The 20,222-nt window shown below is 37.1% G+C and overlaps 1 protein-coding gene and 1 long non-coding RNA gene across 3 annotated transcripts; one reads left to right on the plus strand and one right to left on the minus strand.

The window, feature by feature from the left end:
• Positions 1-2,311: 2,311 nt before the first annotated feature.
• On the minus strand, positions 2,312-14,620 carry MMGT1 (membrane magnesium transporter 1). 2 transcript variants are annotated; one of them, XM_058292139.2, is made up of 4 exons: positions 14,306-14,620; positions 9,853-9,905; positions 7,438-7,541; positions 2,312-5,321 (listed from the first exon to the last, which is right to left on the minus strand). In XM_058292139.2, the coding sequence occupies exons 1-4, from the start codon at positions 14,382-14,384 to the stop codon at positions 5,162-5,164; spliced, it is 396 nt and encodes a 131-aa protein (XP_058148122.1). In that variant the 5' UTR covers positions 14,385-14,620; the 3' UTR covers positions 2,312-5,161. The 2 variants fall into 2 exon arrangements, with proteins under 2 accessions (XP_058148122.1, XP_023443995.1); XM_023588227.3 differs by having other exon boundaries at positions 14,255-14,550.
• Positions 14,557-18,434, plus strand: LOC101440987 (uncharacterized). Its single transcript, XR_188117.5, has 4 exons — positions 14,557-14,722; positions 14,824-14,991; positions 15,359-15,430; positions 18,095-18,434. It is a non-coding gene; the product is annotated as an uncharacterized lncRNA (long non-coding RNA).
• The last annotated feature ends 1,788 nt before the right edge of the window (positions 18,435-20,222 follow it).

The following is a 20,222-nucleotide window of genomic DNA, read 5'->3' on the forward strand; positions in this document are numbered from 1 at the left end:
AGAGACACAGTAACCAATGAAATGTGTGAACCTTGGTGGGAGGGTAACAGCTATAAAAGCCATTTTGGGGACACATGGGTTAATTCAAATATGAAATAATATTGGCTGGTTGCTCTTCTCTTGGGTGTGAGAATGGTATTATGTTAAATAAGGGAATGTTCTTATTCTTAGGAGAGGCACACTGACATATTTAAGGCTGTTGGGAAGTCATGAAGTGTCATGGTATCTGCAACTCATCTCAAACGATTCAGGAGGGAAGAAAGGTACATTTGGAGAGTGCAAAAGTAAAAGTGGCAAAATGTTAATCAGTGAATCTAAACGGAAGGTAGCATACTGGTTTTCATCATATTATTCTTTCAAATTCTCTGTAGGGGGAGCAGGTGTAGCTCAGTGGTTTGAGCGCCTGCTTCCCATATACAAAGTCCCAGGTTCAATCCCCAGTACCTTCTAAAAACAAATTCTCTATAGGTTTGAAATTTTTCAAAATAAAATTTTAGGAAAAATACCAACAGGACTTAAAATTGGACAAAATGATACTAAAATTCCATCTGGAAAAATAAACATGCAAGAATCCTGAAAAGGAATAACAAGGTATGGACCAGCAATGCCAAATATGAATATGTGTAATGATTTTAAATGATTAAAAGACTGGTATTTTTTCCCCTGAAACAGATGCAAATATATAAGGAAATCAATGTATGAGTGAGGATAGCCTTTTAATCAGAGTGGAAAGAAGACAATAAATGGGGTTAAGATAACTAGATAGTTATTTGGGGGACAAAATGTTGACTCCTTACCTCATTCCTGATACCTAAATAAATTCTAAATGAATCAAAGATTTAAAGATTTTTTAAAAACTTAAAGGTACTAGAAAAATACACTAAATTTATTCTTAAATAATAAAGGCTTTTCTAAGCAAGGCACAAATCCCAGAAGTTATAAAGTTTGATAAGCTTGTATAAATAAATCTCAGTAAAATATTAGTAAACAGGATTTTCTTAGGAGTTTCCTCAGCTTACAAAGAGCTCATACAAATCAACTTAAAAAAATCATCAAATAGAAAACAGGACATGACCACACAACTCACAGAAAATGAAATATAAGTAACCAATAAACGTGAAAATGTACTCCATCTCCTTCATTAAAATGCAAGACACCATTTTTCCCTTTCTGATTATCAAAGTTCAAAAAGGTTGATTAGTACTCAGTGTTGCCATGGGCCTGGTAAATAATGATTCTCATACATAATATGTGGAGAAACTGGGCAAAAATTTTTAGAGGGCAACTTGGCAGTAACTATTAAAACAAAAATGAAAAAATATCCTTTGATCTAGTAATTCTATTGCCAGAAATTAACCCATGTAGATATAATCTCCTTGTATGTAAGTATGTTCACTGCAATAAGCTTTAGTCATGGTAAAATATTGGAAACCTAAAAGTCCGTCAATGACTGAATATTTGTGATATATTCATACATTGGAATACCACACAGTCATTAAAAAGAATGAGATATTTCTATATATATGGATACAGAAAGATCTCTGGATTCAGGTAGTGACAAAAATCATGTATCAAAGACTGCATATAATCTGATTCCATTAATGTAAAATTTTACATATATTTCCTGGAAAATTTGTAATCTTTTTCTTGAAAGAATCTATAAGGCAGGTTTAACTCATTACCATATTAGAAGTGGGAGAGAAAGGGACAAGTTTGAATTCTTTGCCTTTCTGTACTGTTGGAATGTTTTGTTTTGACCATGCGTATGTTTTTTTCTCCTTTAAATACTTAATTAGCTAATTATATTGCGATGTCCCTAGGTAGACATGAATACTGGTACTGTTATTTTTTCAAAATACTGTAGATAAATGCCAAGTTTTGCAACTAGAGCTCCCCCCACTTGGATTTTGATTAAACTTTAGATTTGCCCCCTGATACTTAAATCACTTATTTCCTGTTAAGTATAAACTAAAATTTTGTAATGGCAGTTTAGTTATATAACAACTTTGTGATGGAATGATTAGATACTACTGCTCAAGGGACCAATTCACCCCAAAGCCATTTGATAACTTAGAAGTACAAAATGAGATTAAAAATTCTATTTTTACCCTTAAAAAAAAAAACAAAAAAATTGCAGTAAGACTTTACATGTACAATAAAATGTAAACCAGCCTTTGAATTTGGTAAAACGGCACCACACTGGGAAAAAAAAGTCATAAAATTAGCTCTTACATTTTTCTGGGGACAGAGAAGAAGAAGAAAATGAGATTAAAAGTTTAAAAAAAAAAAAGAAACAAAGGACTACCCAAAACAGGGTGAGACAACCATTTATTTATTGGACAGGGCAAAATCATTCAAAGAGAGGAAACATATCCAAAAAAATGGGTTTAGGTTGGCGTTACAAGCGTCGATGCTCACAACAAACAACACTACTCAATACATCATGGAAACAGGCCACATACAACCAGGAAGATGCTGTCATGCCCACTCAAAAAAAAAAAAAAAAGCCACAATGCTTAGGAAACAATCATTAGGAAGTTACAAAGCATAATAGCCTCCAATGAACTGCTCTGCATTTTCATCGGGTGGGCCATTAGCCCATAGTATTTTGCTGGTTCCCTGGATATTTTCTTCTATTATAGAGAACTTTAAATAGAACACACTTCTAAATGTCACTGAAATTATAGTTAACTGTAGGCTTAACTAATTCACATCACTACATTTTTGGACTACCCTAGTAATGGTACTCCATAGTACTGAACTCATAGGACTGTAAATAAAATTCTGTACTCCATCCATTTAGCAGTTTTACAATACATCCATGTCACCTTCAAACCTATGGTACATACTTGAAAAAGACAGCAGTAATTCAACAGAGGGAAAAAAATTAATTGGAAGCTCACCTGGCCCAAGGTATACCAGCTGCTAACAAAGTTAGATGTACCGTGAAAACTGCAATACCAATTATCTGTCAAATTATTTTGCATTATTTTTAGCAGGTCTTCCAGAATGGGCAGGCAAAGACTTAAATATCCATTCCAGAGACTAGCCAGAATATTCTAAGTAGTAGTATCTCATGGGTAATTGGCTGTGAGGAAAAACTATTAAGATTTACTGAGAAACCTTTTAGGTGTCTCACCCTCCCTTCCCAAATCCATTGATTTTGCCAACCACTTCCTTTCACAGCAATAAGTTCTCAAGATGAGAAAAATCTCTCCCTCCACATAGAATAAAATCGTATTTGGGAAGCCAGACTCAAAAGACAATAAATTGTAAAATTCCATTTATACAAAATGCCAAGAATAGGTAAATCTATAGTAACTGAAAGTAAATTAGAGATTGCCTAAGGCTTGGGGACATTGGAAGGAAATGGAAGGTGACTGCTAAAGGTATGGGGTTTCTTTTTGGGGTGATGAAAATGTTCTAAAATTGTTGTGGTGATGGTGGTACAACTCTATGAATATATTGTAAACCACTGAATTATACACTCTAAGTGGGTAAATTGCAGTGGGTGGTTTGGGAATTATATCACAATAAAGCTGTTATTTAAAAGAAAAAAACATATTAGTAAAGGAAGATAGCCCCAAAAGAAAACAAAAGGCTCTTCCAAATCAAATCACACTTGAGGAAAATGGTAAATAAGCCTACTATAAGGAGCTTGTTTTGATTTAATAATCACTTTAGCCCCTGACCTCACATTTTTAACTCATTTCTACATTATGTTAGGTTATCAGCAGATTTCTAACTTTGTTCTCATTAGAGGGCAGAGTCAGTGTTCCATAGACAGACTGGGTTGGTAAAAAACAACAACAAAAGCTCAATTACGAAACAATCTCATGCTTTGGAGTTGTGCATTACCAGGAAGAAAAATAGAGCTGAGGTTCATTTTCAGCAGGAAAAAAAAATGTCAAGTGTAAGGGTATGTATCATATTACTCTTTCTGAAAGCAGGTTTCCTTTCAATCCTGCAACTCAGCAAAAGCAATGTGCTCCAGAAAGAAATTTTGAGCTTTCTGAAGACTGAAGTGCTAGCCAAATTTCCCCAAAAAGTAAAATTACTAAATATTTCTTAAAAGAAAAAGTTCAATTCTGTATCCTCATCCTCACCTTCAGCAACTCTCAGCCTTGTATAAATTAGAAGCTAGGAAACAATTTCTTAAATGACCTTAACTTTAGGGGAAAAAATAAGATATTAGTTCCAAATATTTAGAACATATTTGGCCCAATTTCTATAAAGTCTGCCTTCAGATGAGACCCCTCCTTTATTTTACTAATTTATTAGTTAAGTGTGCAACAAACTAATAGAGATTTTGAATAAGTTAAACTAGCTAATACAAGTAATCAGTTTTCCTTGCTGATTACTATTCTTCTACAAAGGCAGTATAACTGAATCATGAGTGGTCATTTTGGTCTATCTTCGTCTATTTTTACACTATATAATCAATTAGGGCAAAATCTTACAGATAAAAAAACAGAGTACAAGTAGCTTTACAACAAGTTGCACTTGTTAAATAAATTGTTATAACAATTTCTCACACAAAAATTGCTCACTGCACACACAGAACCTCAGAGAGGGCATGAAACAAGACAGCTGATGTTTGACGGTATATGGGAGCAAGGTGGGGTGAAAAGTCATGAATAAATTAAAAACTGGTCAAGTATCTGCTAAAGCAGAGCCACTTTTTAGGGGGCATGAGAGAAACTGATGAGTCACCATTTTGATCTCTTTTGCGAAGTCCATTTGTTGTTAAGAACTGAAGACCATTTTTCCATAATTCACGCTGCAAAATGCAGTAGTCATATAGTATTTCCAAAAGGATCCAAAAAACTGTAGTGCAAAAGAAAAGAAATCTAAGGAAATAAATAATCACAAAAACCATCAACAATTTTCAAAAGAACATTCAAAACAGTGACTTTTACAAAAGATGTGAATTCGTTTAAAATGAAAAAAAAAATTCCTTCTATGAAAGATCAGGGATTCATCTCACAGATAATTTATACTGCATTATTTGGTTAGCAGTATACAAATAAGGGTCATAGGTTTTTTTAATTAGGTCTGAAAAATCAATATAAATACTGATAGGGGTAGGGGGAGCGTTTTATACCCCAAACTCCAATATTCCAGCTCTGTGTCCTGTCCTGTTACTATAATCAGTAAAAATCTAACGACGCAGTGATTCGAGTTTTCGTAACTTCAATGATGTATTAGAGGACAATGCATCTTGGTTTGAAGCATTTGTTGAATCCGAAGGCCGGAACAATACTCGACCACGATGATTAAATACATAAAATGATGGGTGATTCCTTAATGTGTCAAATGTCCTTAAAGGAAAAAAAAGCATCAATTTTAGGTAAAGCTTTACAAAAAGCCTATTTTAAAATAAACCTATGAAAATAAGGTTTCCAATGAATTTGCTACAGAATACATTTTAAGGTTTCCAATGAATTTGCTACAGAATACATTTTAAACTAAGTTTAAATCCATGAAATCAGACTATAAATGATAGCTATACTGTTTCTCATTTTTTTCCTGTACAAGGAAAATAACAAACCTGGAAAACTAACATAAAGCCCTCAAATTTCTTTTTTATTCAGTCATTCCTTCTTGGATGCCTACAAATAATAACACAAATCACAGCTCAACTTTAATCATCTCTGTAAATCTAATAGTAGCCCATTCCAAATAGGCTTTTAAAAACAGTACATAGACTGTACCTTTGATTATTCTCATTTGGTCCTCACTATTCAAGTCATATAAACAGTTCACAGATCTGCTTTCCAAAAATATTTCAAGTACAATGAAAAATTCCTTTTGGCTCTTCCATAACCTGCTATTGTCCAAACTCATATATTTTGCTACCACCTGCTTAAACCATTCTGTTTTAATTCTTTCTTTCCTGGACCCTTGCCTGTGATTCTCAGTAGACTTCTGTAAGAACAGTAGTGGGTGGTGATAGTGGAATATTCTTTCTTCTTTCCCAGTTTCATAAACAGTCTAAAAAAATTCACAAACATTTAGGTGTATGGCCTGTATTTGCTTTTAAGTATTTTCCCGGAAAAAGTAGAACTCTTCCTTTGATAAAACTCAGATCTCAAAGTCAGACTGCCTAAAAATCTAAGCATACCCCCACCGAAAACAGAAGGCCTGAGATGTGACTATGTCAAATATAAACAAGGAAGTAAAAGAGGGAAGGAGGGGAAGAGTTTCCTCTAACATATAAATGGTTATTGTGAATCCTTCTAAGAAATATTTAAAGGGTTCTCATTTCTAGGATCAGAAAAGTGGGTAATGTTGAGATGAGCCTCAACAAAGCTAAAGGATGGTTTTAGGAAATAAGAAAGAAATAGTATGGAAATGAAAAGTGAACAAAGCTCATGAAAATAGAAGTACAGGAGAAAAAAGGAAAGTGGAGTAACAAATATACTTTACTCCAGGGACAGAAAAGGGCCTGAGACAGAGCTTTTGTCACAGACTACGCTGAAGTGATTGAGGAAACAGAAAACCCCTTATTCTTCTACTGACTTAGCTGGGATTAAGAGGTAAAAATAAATAGAAAGAAGAGAAAGCAAGCAAAGAGAAGACAGAAAAGGAAAAGGAAAAGGGAAGGGAGAAAAAAAATTAAAATTTTAAAAAAGGGGAGGAAAAAGAATTTCGTTAAAATATCTGAGGTGAGGAATAGAGTATGGATTAGAGTGAACTTACTGATATTCTATTCATGAACTATTGTGATTAGTAATCGAAGAAAATGTGGCATTGATGTGGAGAAAGTGGCCATGGTGGCTGCTGGGGGTAGGAAGTGGGAGGAAAAGATGAGATGTGGGGGTGTTTTCGGGACTTGGAGTTGTCCTGGGTGGTGCTGCAGGGACAGTTACCGGACATTGTATGTCCTCCCATGGCCCACTCAGTGGAATGTGGGAGAGTGTGGGCTATGATGTAGACCACTGACCATGAGGTGCAGAGGTGCTCAGAGATGTATTCACCAAATGCAATGAATGTCTCATGATGATGAAGGAGATTGTTGTTATGGGGGGAGGAGTGGGGTGAGGGGGGTGGGGGGTATATGGGGACCTCATTTTTTTAAAATGTAATATTAAAAAAATAAAGACAAAAAAAGTTAAAAAAATATCTGAGGGAATATCTTTCTATGTATCTATTTCCATCCATCCAAACAAACAAACAAACAAACAAATCATTTTAAGCAACTAGGAGGCATCATAAGAATATTTTATTCTGAAGTCAATAATCTGGCATTCAACTTCCACTTTTCCTACCATGTCACATTCTGTCTCAAAATTTTTACCTCATTACTCACACACATTGCATAATCAAAATGTAAAAACAAAATCAACTTTTATGTACAGAAACCATACATTTAAAATTATGTACATGAAGCAAACCCCTATGAAATTAAACGCCTCTGGAAATGGAAAGACTTACTTATTTTTCAGTTCTGAAGTGGCATCCATGTCTTTAAATTCCCCTGCAATATGAACTATACCGTAACAGGTAACTGCAAAGGCCAGAAGTGTTTGGAGAACTATCTGTGAGTATAAATATTGAGACTATTAAATAACATAAAATTATTATAAAAATTTACAATTTTCCCTCCATCTCCTTTCAGCCTCTAACAGGTATTCCTCCCCAATGCAAATGCTATTCATCAAGAAGTCAATTCTCACTTTAAATGACATGGACTCAGACGCAATAAAATCCTCTATAAATTCCGTGGTTTAGCTGCAAAAATACTTCTGATGCTTCAATAAATGAACTCAGTGACATGTTCAAATAGCAAGCACAAGCACTGAGCCATTCAGAACTTGATTAGCAAATACTGCCCACTTCCATGGGTAATTTAGAAGTTTCTAATGTATGTACTATTAAATATAATACATACAAGAGCATATACAGCACATATGATCAATGTAAAGAAAAGCAATAAAAAGAACACCACTTACCTACCCCCGAACCTAAAAGAACATAACCATTATCTTTCAAGTCCCTTGTATCCCTCTTCCAGTATATCATTTGCCCTCCACCAAGTTAACTACTTTCTGAATTTTGTATTAATCAGTTCCTTGCTTTTCTTTATTTTATCATCTATGTATGTATCTCTAAAATATCTAATGCTTTTGCCTGTTCTGAATTTTACATAAATTAACTCAAATGTATTCTTTTGCGTCTAGCTTTTCTCCCTCAGCATTAGTTTCACCTCTACTGTAATCTGTACTTGTAGTCCAATTCATTTACATTGTGTTTTCTATTTCATTATATGGAAATACCATAATATATCCACTCTACACTCAATGGATATCCCCGTTGTTTTCTATTCTTTTTACATACAATGTCCACAAGAATATTCTTGTATATGTATTTTGTCGTACAGGAGTGAAATCCCACTGGGCCTAGGGTATGGACATGTTCAGCTTTATTAAGTAATAACGAATTCCTTTCCAAAAATATTGTGCAAGCAAAAAATTTTAATGTTTGCTATTAACCAACAAGGGATTACAGACATATTTTATTTTCTGGATTGTGATTTTTCTGCTTTTTCATGTTTTCCAAATTGTCATCAAAAGAAAGTAATTTTAAAAACATATAAATGAATCACGAGTGTGGGCTATGATGTGGACCATTGACCATGAGGTGCAGTGATGCTCAGAGATGTATTCACCAAATGCAATGAATGTGTCATGATGATGGAGGAGAATGTTGCTATGGGGGGAGTAGTGGGGTGAGGGGGGTGGGGGGTATACGGGGACCTCATATTTTTTAATATAATATTTTTAAAAATGAATTAAAATAAATAAATAAATAATAAATAAAAATAAGAAAAATTTTAAAAAAATAAAAATTAAAAATAAATGAATCACCACAAAGCAAAGGTGATGGAATAATGAGTTAATAGGCATATATGCCATTTCCTTAATTATAGACAACTAAAGTTAAAATTAGCCACAAGCTATTGTTCTAACTTTCTAAATGAAAACCTGATGTCATATGTTATACCAGTTTACATTCCCAAAAGGCTATTTCATACAATGGGATCATAAGCATGTTAACAAGAATGTGGTCACTCTATAAGAATTGTCAGAAGATAGATTCAAGATAAATTGTCAGGTTAAAGCCAAAACTTCATATACACACACACATACATAATAACCTTTTTAAAGAGAAAAACTCTTACCTGTGTGTGTATATGCTTAGATAAAACTATACATATATACATAAAGATAATGCTGTTTTTGCATAGGAAGAAGATTGAACTGGTAAACTCCAAACTGTTTAACAGTTTGAGAGTAGAAGTGGAATTGCTGAGGAATGGGGTTGGTTTCAATTTTTATGCTTTCTGTTTGATTGTTACCAAAAAATTATTGCTTTACTGCTTTTAAAATTTAAATTCCAGTAATAAAAAATGTATGAGGGAAGCTGAACCATTTATTAGCTTAGCTTAACAAGCAACAACAACAACAAAAAACACTTACTTTATTTTATTTAGTTTTATCACCTATGCAAGTGTGCCTAAACAATATATTGTTACTATTGGTTGTTATTAAACTTTATATAAAAAGAATTTTTCTAAAAATAAACACAAATAATCAACTTTCTAAGTCTACCTCATACTTAGACAGACTGGAGAGACTATCTAAACTGTGGTTCTGGAAACCAAACAGAAATCTATTATGGTTTCCAATTCTTTGGGTTATACAATGAGTGATGAAAAGTAAAAGTGGAGAACAGATGTTATTTCATGTCTGAAAAATTTTCAGAGACTAAAAATGAATAAAATATTGTTATAAGCTATGTGGCTAATTTTAAAAATATACTTTAATGGAATATAAATGACCAACTTACATCTATTGGCAGTGATTCATCTTCTTTTTCTGTTAATCGCATATAAGAACGATCTATAAACCAGAAGCATACCATTAAGGAAATTGCAGCCCAATTTTTTTTTCTTAAAATGCAAACAAATCTATATACCAAAAAGATAGCTGATTTATATGCCACATAAAGTAATGCTCATCCCAGATTCCTCAAAAACCTCTGTCCTCTAAGTCAGTCAGCCTTATCTTAATGAAATATTTTATTCTCATCATGACCTGCCTTGTCAACTTATAAAATGGGGTAAGAATGAAAAGAAAGGCAAGCAAATATGAGGCAGAAATATCTAAGGCAGAAATATCTAAATTATCATTTTTCTTTTACTATAGGAAAAATAGAAACCTCTGAAACTAAGCAATTATTTAAAATTAGCTGGTATACAGAAAAAAATATCTCAACTCTGAAATAGAACCACTGTCTCATACTATCAAAGACAAAGTAATATCAGTGTACAAATAATTTCCCTAAGAGAAGATGCTGGGGCAGTGGTGGAATAGGAATTCTATGACATCTTTAAATTATACTTCAGCTGCTGCCTTAACCTCAGGAGACAGCAAGGTGTAAATGAAAAGGATCCGAATTTGGTGGCTGATAAATCTGAATCTTAATACCAGCCCTTCAACTTTCTGTAATTTACTTTATCTCATTCAATTTAAGAAAACCTCAATGTGCTATAAAGAAAAAATGCCAGGAGCGTCGGTGGCTCAGTGGTTTGAGGTGCCTGCTTCCCATATACAAGATCCAGGATTCAATTCCAGGTACCTCCTTAAAAAAATGCCAACAATTAAATGATGACATGCCAATGATTGTAAGATGTATATCAATTTCAGAATGCTGTAATGTGCGGGTAGGAGGGGGGAGTGTCTTAGAATCAAAGAAATCCAGTATTTATCTTTTCAAGAATAAAATGGGAATAACATGAGGATGAAATGAGTTACAGTACATGATAGGATAACAAGGTTCCTTCTGGCAAAGATGAGCAACACCATACCACCCCAGCATGCTATCTGCTACCACGACCCAAGCAATCTTTAAGGGAACTATTGGTCTGTTCCCAACATGAGATTATAAAGAGGTCCTATTGGAGTGATAAATCCAAAAGTCATTCTCATCACTGGAAAAATAAAAATATAAAATCCTGATTCTAGATGAACCCTTGCATAATCCCTATTTAATAATGTGCTTTGGACTAAAGACTCCAATTTGTTTTAAATGAACATGCATTGAGTCTCTCTTAAAAGAGAATGTATCAAAGTTATAGCATTTATCCTAAGGATACATGTAAAAGAAAAATCAAACCAATACCCAAGACAGGTTTTTGGCCAACCTCCTACTGTCCAATCACCAGCTAGCTTCCTTTGCATGAAACCCAATATGACTTGAATACTACCTTTAACCAGGCACTTCCTCATCTGTAAAATGAAGGGGTTGGACTCTGGTGATTTCCAAGTGCCCTTCTTGCACTAGCGTTGGATAATTTTACAACGAAAGCTTATTGTAGAAAATGACACAGTACTCCGGCGAATCCTAACTTCCTGAAAGACAATGTTCCTCAAACATTAATGCCCATACAAATCACCTGGGGATTTTATTAAAACATAGATTCTGGGGAGCGGGTATAGCTCAGTGGTTGAACACCTGCTTCCCATATATGAGGTCTCAGGTTTGATCCCCAATACCTCTTAAAAAAAAAAAAAAGAAAAGAAAAAGAAAATTCCGAATCAATAGATCTGGGGTGGTGCCTGAGTTTCTGCAGTTCTAATAAGCTCCCAGGTGATGCTCTTCACCTGGTCTCTTGCCACATTTTGAGCACCAAGTCTCTATGATATTTTTCTAAACCCCTTTTCCTTCCCAAAGAAGTGGCTGCTCCTGTCCCCATGCATCCTCACGTACTTTCAGCATAGTATCTGTTATCAAGTACTGGGATTACTTCCTGATCTATTTGCTTCTCCACTAGACTCTGAACTCCCTCAGGGCATCGCCGTACCTCTAGCACGTAGGCACAGTGCAATTTCATCCAATTAAGCGAGATTCAATTTTAAAAAGCAGTAGAGCACAGAGGTCTAGAGGCAAAGTGCTTATACTTGAATGCTGGCCCCACTACTTATTATCTGTCATTTTGTGCAAGTATTCCTAGATGTGCGTATCTGTTTCCTTTTAAAAATAATAATAGTCATACCTCATAGGGCTTTGGGAAGGAATATATTATATAATACACTTAAGAAATGCTAGTTATTATTAGTGGTAGTAGTATCATTAGTTATCATAGAAAGTTGGAGCTTGGGAAAAACTGTCCCAGACCAGAGCAGACTGGGGAAACATGCTAATAAATGTAATGTGACACCCTGGATTGGATCCTGGAACAGAAAGGAGGCATTAATGGAAAAAATGGTAAAATCCAGATAAAGTTTATAATTTAGTTAACAGTAATGTACCAATGTCAGTTTCTTAGTTGTGAAAATATACCATGGTAATACAAGACATTAACAGTGGGGGAAACTGGGTAAGGGGTATAGAGTAACTGTGCTATCTTTGCAACTTTTCCATAAATCTAGAATTTCAAAATTAAAAAACATTAAAAAATAAGGCTGAATTTCTGTCAGACAAAATGTTATAACGCATGTTATGTTAGAAGTAGCTAAAATACCTGGATAATTTTAATTATACGTAAAATTTTAAGTAGAACAAAGGATTTGATTTTGAACAAAAATTGGAGCTTTGAAGGAATTCAGATACACATTTCATTTTCTACTTTATTCCTGGAGATGAAAGGCAATCTAGAGAAGCAAATAAAGGAATTAATGTCCTTCTTTCAACACATTTATCGAGTACTGTGGAGAGCACTGTGCTAGGGACCGAGGGTACAGCAATGAACAAAATACACACCATCCCTGCTCTCATGGACTTTACAGGCTAGGGCAGATGTCAGCAAACTATTTCTATAAAGGACCAGATAGTAAATATTTTAGGTTTTGCAGGCCATGTGGTGTCTATTGCAACTACTCAACTGTACCATTGGAAAGCAGTCACAGACAACACCTGAATGAACTTCCAATAAAACTTCCTTGTTGGGCACTGAAATTTGAACTTTATATAATCTCAACAGATCATAAAATGTTATTATTCTTCCTTTAATTTTTCCCCAACCATTTAAAAATCCTCTGCTGGACTCCAAGTTTCCTCTTTTTTTAAAGATTTATTTATCTCCCACCCCCTCGTTGTTTACACTAGCCGTTTGCTCTCAGTGTCTATTTGCTGTGTGTTCTCTGGGTCTGCTCCTCTTCTCTTTAGGAGACACCAGACCTGAACCAGACCTGAAACAGACCTCTCATGTGGAAGAAAGGCACTCAAACACCAGAGCCACCTCAGCTCCCTGGTTTGTTGTGTCTCTCATTTTCTTTCCTCTTTGTGTCTCTTTTGTTGAGTCATCTTGTGTTAGCTCCAGCGCCTGCCCTCCTTCTCCAGGAGGCACGGGGAACCAGACCCAGAACCTCCTATGTGGTAGGTGGAAGCCCAATTGCTAGAGCCACATCCACTTCCCCCAAATTTTCTCTTGACAATACAACTGCTTTTGTATATTTCACAATTTATGAAGTACTTTCACTATGTTAAAAATGTAAACTTCCCAATCACTTTGTGAGGTTAAAAAGGACAGGAATTAAAATCCACTGAAGACTCAGAGAATGGGCTTGACTTGCCCAAGGTCACACAGATTTAGCTATTAAGCAAGTTTTTAAGAACCACCCCTCCAAACGCCCAGCCCAGTGCTCTTTCCTCTTACCACAGTGCCAGAGGCAATCGGTTAAAAAGGACAGGAATTAAAATCCACCTCACTGAAGACTCAGAGAATGGGCTTGACTTGCCCAAGGTCACACAGATTTAGCTGTTCAGCAAGTTTTTAAGAACCACCCCTCCAAACGCCCAGCCCAATGCTCTTTCCTCTGAACCACAATGCCTGAGACAATCGGTCTCACTGCACTTCTCAGTCTCTGCCTGGACAGCCCAGGAGTGCCCAAGATACTATCCAACTAGTTGTCAAGGGACCCTGAGCACCGGCAGTCACCAGTCCCACACGTGGCCTGATCATCCTCCCCCCCCCCCCCGCTTCCCCCCCTCCCCCGCTGGATCTGATGTCACTTGTCCGGGATTCCCGGCTTCCCACCCCACAGCCAGCGGCTCCGCACCCTTTCCCAGACAGCCCCACCCCCGCTCCAAACACTCGTGCAATCTCAAGTGCCCCACTCCCTTCAAACTCCCAACTTTTCACCAGGGAGCCCCGCACTGCTTCTCTTAGTCACCCCCAAACGCTAAGGCCTCCCAAGACCGTTTCTCGGACACTCGGTCCAACACTTCCTCAAGGGTGCGCCCTTACTCCGCTTCCCGGGTCCAGCACGCAAGCGGTCTCCGTTCCCCAGGCACTTACGCTGCGCAGCGGAAAAGGCTGCGTGGGCTAGGGCAAAGAGGCCGATGCCCACCAGCCCCTTCCACAGCGACGGCGCCATGATCCTCGAAGAACAGCAATTCAACAAAAGGAGGGAAGGGTGACGGACCCGTTCCTTCTTCCACCGGCAGTAGTGCGCAAAGCGCACAAAGATGACGTCACTGAACCGCTGGGCGCGAAGCACCTCAGTGGTGGAAAAACCTAAAAGCCCTCAGAAGGCGGAAACAGGAATGACGGGAAGAAGGAAAAAGCGACTGGACAGAAGTCGAAGTGCACCAAAGAGCCTGCGCAGTGTGCAGAAGGGGCGGAGCTGAGGAGAGGGCTTCAAAGAAAGCAGAAGCGGAGAATCAGTGGGGAAGCGAAGAGGACAGACGCTGGGCAACGAGCACCTGCGAAAGGGTGGGAAAAGGGGCAGGTGGCTGGAGGCAGTCGTTAAAGGCCATGGGCTGCGGGTTCCGATGCCAGACAGCATTTTGGTTTGGTTCTTTGTTTTTTTCCAGCTATGTCCATTGTGTTTTGGAGGCTTTTCCTGTGCTTCAGCCCTCTAGGACCCGGTACTGCGGAAGGAGGCGAGTGTGTTAAAACAAGGAGGCAGGTGGAATGTAGAGGAAAACTACACGGGATTTGGAGCTCGAACCACTTGGCACGCGGCGGATGCTCAGTAAATGGTAGTTCCCATCTTACCTTCAAACGATCTTTTGAGAAAGTTTCACACCAGAAGGGGTGAAGCGCGGCGGGAGTGTTTGTCATGAAGGGAACCACTTAATATTAAGGAAGAAATGAAAGAAAAGCAATAAAACGATGCGGTCCCATCATACACCCCCCCCCATCAGAATAAAATGTACTCTTCTTTCTCCGTTTTTCCTTGTATTCATCCCCTAAAATGTGGACATTCAATGGTGAGGTTCTCCCCCTTGAACTCTTTTCATTGTGTGCTATTTGACGAGCTGATCCCCACCACTTCAGTCATCATAGATATTACCGTGATTCCAAATCGACATCCCTATCGCAAATCTCTCTTCCCTCTCTCCTTAGCTCCAAATCTGCATTTCCGACTTACCTGCTGGACATTTATTTCCATGTGAGTGGTCCTCTGGCACTACAAAGGTAATATGACCCAATTGGAACTCATCCTTTCCCTCCCAAGTTTGCACCCAACTCCTAACAGTTTGCACCCAGTGCCCCCTAACAGATTGGCACGGCTATGTGAACTGTAACTCACAATGTAAACGTTAAGGATCATCACATCATTCTTTCCTCTTGACGCTATCAGAATTCTATGCTTTAGCTGCATCAGTTCTCACATTCTCACTTGCTTGATGATCCTTGTCCTGACCACCACTTGTAAATGTGTAATATTCTCATTCCCAATTTCCCTTAGCCTGCTCTCTCTTTTTTAAATCTCACCTAACATCATTTATTTATGTTTGTTGTGCTGCTATTGTTTATTGTCTCTCTTCCTCCCCTGAAATGTAAGCTCCCAAGAGGGCAGGGATTTCTATTAATACCTAGAAGGTTGACTGTGTAAGGGTAAATAAAAAATCGAAAAAGAAAAAAAAAGTTGTTTTTTCCCTTGTTTACAAAGGGAAAGAGACTCTTCCCTCTCCCCTTTCCCTTTTCTTAGAGCGTTTTCTTTAGAAAACTTGTAACTGTAAATTCTTTCTCTGCCCCTTTGAGATGTATGTAAGTGTTTTGAAATGCAAAATAAACCTTTAGCCAGCTTTGCAATCCAGGAATGTCTTTCACCCGCAGCTGGAAGTCACCTCTTTGAAATGTAACCTTAAAGAAGGTTACTATCCTTACCTCCCAGTCCCCATGGGAGTTTAACTTAGGCATCAGACTCCAAATTGTAACTAACTGTCTCTCATAGAGATATAAGAAGTGTTATTATTCCTTGGTCATAGAGACGATTAGCAAACACTAAGGTGACCCCAATTACCACATGAATTTAAGATCAATTATACATGACAATGGTGCTGTCAAGTTCCCTTACTTGTTTAGTAGTTATTGTTTATCTTGAGAACACATATGAAATGCGTTGCATCTGCTTGGTTATATAAAAGGGTGAACGTTATGTCTGCAGTCTCTTTAGCAGATTGCCTGTGATGTATCACATTCTGGCTTCTTCAATAAGAAAGTTGTTTCCTATTTTACCTTTGTGTATTGGCTTTCTGGGTTGGAAGCAGATTTCGTTTTTAAATTCTAATTCCCCAACAACTGTCACATGGTACTCATTCAATAAATGTGTGTTGAATGAATAAATGAATTATGGAATAGAAGGAGGAGGGGTGTGTTTTCCTTTGAAAGGATCTTTAAAGAGAACTCCCATAATTTTGAACCATATTTAAAAAGTCCTGCATACTTGCACGTTCTTTTAAATTTTGGTAACCCTTTGATTATTATTTTTTTTCTGATATACTTGAGCTTTCCAAAGGCTGAAAAAACTAGAATGCCTACAACTGCAAACAGAATTGCATCCATTATCCATGTGGAATCTAAACTCCTCTTGATTAGAGGGGTACAGGACATAACCATCCCAGGGTCCACAGGATGGAGGAATAGATGGATTAGAGTGAACTTACTGGTGTTCTGCTGGGGAACTATTGTGATCAGTAATGGAAGAAATTGAAGCACTGATGTGGAGAAAGTGGCCACGGTAGCAGCTGCTGATAGGGAGAGGGAAGAAATATGAAGTGGGGGCATTTTCAGGATTTGGAGTTGTCCTGGGTGGTGCTGCATGGACGGATGCTGGACATTGTGTGTCCAGCCATGGCCCACTGGGTGGAATGGGGGAGAGTGTAGACTGCAATGTAGACCACTGTCCATGTGGTGCAGCAGTGCTCCAAAATGTATTCACCGGGTGCAGTGAATGTGCCATGATGATGGAAGAGATTGTTGATGTGGGAGGAGTGGGGTAGGGGGGGTGGGTGGTATATGGGGACCTCATATTTTTTTAATGTAACATTGAAAAGAAAATAAAGAAGGGAAAAAAGGCATCCAAGATTCATCAGATGTCCTTAACTTTATCTATATAAATTTTGTCCCAGATCCCATTTTCCAAACCTTTAATTATGGTCATTATTTTTCTCTGGACTATCTCCAATTTCTTTACCGCTAAGTTAAAAATTTTAACAGTACTTGATCAATGTCAAATAGAGTATAACGTATGCCTTACAAATGTAATCCTGTTTCTAAACTTCACAGTCAGGAAGAGCCAGGAGGTAATCTCCCAGTATTTGGCAGGAAAATTCTTCCTTTTCCACCCTTGGGAGATAGCAAGGTAAAGAAGGTAGTAAACAAAAAAAATATTTTGAAATTTTGTTGTAGCTTTGAGAATGGTCAAATTGCAATTAGCCTTTTCAGGTGCCCTGTTAAATTACCTCTCCTAATATCAATTTACCTGAAGCAGAAAATCATTAGACTATTTCTTTTTTAAAAGTAGTTTTATTGAGATACACTCACATACCGTACAGTCTATCCAAAGTGTACTATCAGTGGCTTTTAGTATAATCACAGTGCTGTGCATTCATCACCACAAAAAAAATTAGAACAATTTCATTACTCCAAAAAGAAAAACTCCACACCCCTTGGCAGTCACCTCTCAATCCATCTATCCTTTCCCAGCCCTACAAAACCACTAATCTAATTCCATCTTTATAAACTGCACCCAATATCATCTGATCTTAGAAGATTTCTTAAAGGATCTGAGAGCTGGCTCCCTTTCTAAAAATTTTTTTAGAAAATTTTTTTTCTTTTCTCTTTTTTTTTTAGGAGTACTAGAGATTGAACCCAGAACCTCGTACATGGGAAGCAGGCATTCAACCACTGAGCTGCATCTGCTCCCCTCCTTTCTTTAGAAAAGATAAATGTATGGAAAGAAGGCAGAGCCAGTGAGGAATCTCATATTTGTATAAGCTGCCACTTGTATAAACTGCCAATACATTATCCTAGTCTTCATGGAAATGACGTGTGTCCAAAATGAGTTTTGTTTTCTCCACTGCCCTCTTATAATCTACTCCTCACCCTCTTCTTTTTAACTTTTTACCCATGTACTGAGTGCAAGAAAACCAACTTAGTTTCACATTTTCTAGAAATAAATGGTCAATTCGTGTTCATGGAGTAGGCTTTTCGTTGTTTTTTCTGTAGATTCCAGCCTGAAGGGAAGCCAAGGTATTCATAGTCACATAGTCATATGTACTGATATAGTACATTTATTTGTACTGTATGAGTCAAATAAAGTACCTTGGGTCGATTCATACTTAACTTTCTAGATTGGAGTTAATCCTAAAGGTGCAAGGTACAGCTGGCTGTAGCACTGTTTTCATGAGCTTTTAGAACAAAGGTCAAACCTCCTGAGAAGGAGCCTCTAAAGTCCTAAGTGCCCCCAGGAGTGCCTTTACTTTACCCAAAGAAACAGGCATTTTCCAATGCACAGTGAATAAATGACGAGGATGTTATCAAAAGATCTCTAAGACGTTTCCTCCCGAGATATTTGTGAAGATTCATTGCATTTCCCCAGCATAGCCCATCAATTAGAGAAAGAAGTGCTCTCCCAGAATTGTTTTCAAGTTAATTAACCTTGCTTTATATGCCACTCATCCATATCTCCATTTCCTATGCTGATTTTCTCTTTATTTAGTACACCATGTCCTTTCCTACCTAGTTCAAAAATCCGCTTTCCCTAGGAATACTTTCCTAAAAACCTATTATAGGTATCTATTTAAAGTCTGTATCTATTGGTACTAAATCTTTCTTCAAGCCATTTATATTTATTACAACCTCTTTGTGTAACAAATTCCAGAAGATTACTACCTGCTGGGAAAACTAGAATTTTCAGTATTTATATTGAAATTGCATCTTTATTTATTTTTTTTACGAATGTGGCACTTGCTCATTGTAAAACAACAAATGTTCCTCTTAAATCCTTAAGTGGTACCTTGGTATTTAGAGTTTTGAAGCTCAGTAAACAAGTTTGTGATCACATGATTCATATTTTTAAGATTTGACTGTTGAATGGTTTATACTAAGGTAGTTAAAAGCATATGCTCTGGAAACAAAACCAAACGAAACAAACAAACAAACAAAAGCGTATGCTCTGGGATGGGATTGGGTTTGGATCCTGGCTTCTTTTCTAGCTCCTTGAGATTGGAGAGGTTACTTAACCTTACTATGCCTCAGTTTCCTCATCTGTAAAATGGGGGTCATAATAGTACTGGCCTGATAGGGTTGTTAGGGATGAATGAGATGATACACACAAAGTGTTCTGAATAGTCTTACACATAGTGAGCACTCGATAAATGTTAGCTATTATATTTGTTATTGATCCTTCCAACTTTATTTTTCCACACCAAAGAGGTTCTTTATCCCTGAAGTCTTTCCTAAAACATCAGTTGCTTCTCTCTTTTGATTGTTTGAATTACTCTTTGAACCGTTTCCAAATCTACTAATATCTCTCTTGGAGTTTACCACATCTGCACAAAGTACGCTAGATTATTTCCAATTATACCAAAAATCTAATTTGATTTTTCAGCACCTTCAGTTGGTATGTTCAGGAAATACATTGTGAAAGCCCTGGCATCCTTATACTGGATTCTAACTGACAGTTATGAACTAGGTCTTTGTTCTACTCTGTAAATACAGGCATACCCTATATTAGTGCCCTAGGACTGAGTCTCTTTCTACCTTCTCATCTTTGGAGAATGTATGAACTCCCAAAGCTTTGATATTTTGCAGATAGCCCCCACATCTGTCACTAGTCCTGACTTTGCTCCTGAACTCCAGACCCAAGTTTCCAACTGCCTATTTTGATACCTCCACTTGGATTATCCCACCAGTCCCTTAAATCCAACCTGTTCACAGTGGAGCTCTTCCTTCTGACTCTCGAATTTATGCTGGGAGC

Source organism: Dasypus novemcinctus, chromosome X (assembly GCF_030445035.2).
Source record: "Dasypus novemcinctus isolate mDasNov1 chromosome X, mDasNov1.1.hap2, whole genome shotgun sequence".
Lineage (NCBI taxonomy): Eukaryota > Metazoa > Chordata > Mammalia > Cingulata > Dasypodidae > Dasypus > Dasypus novemcinctus.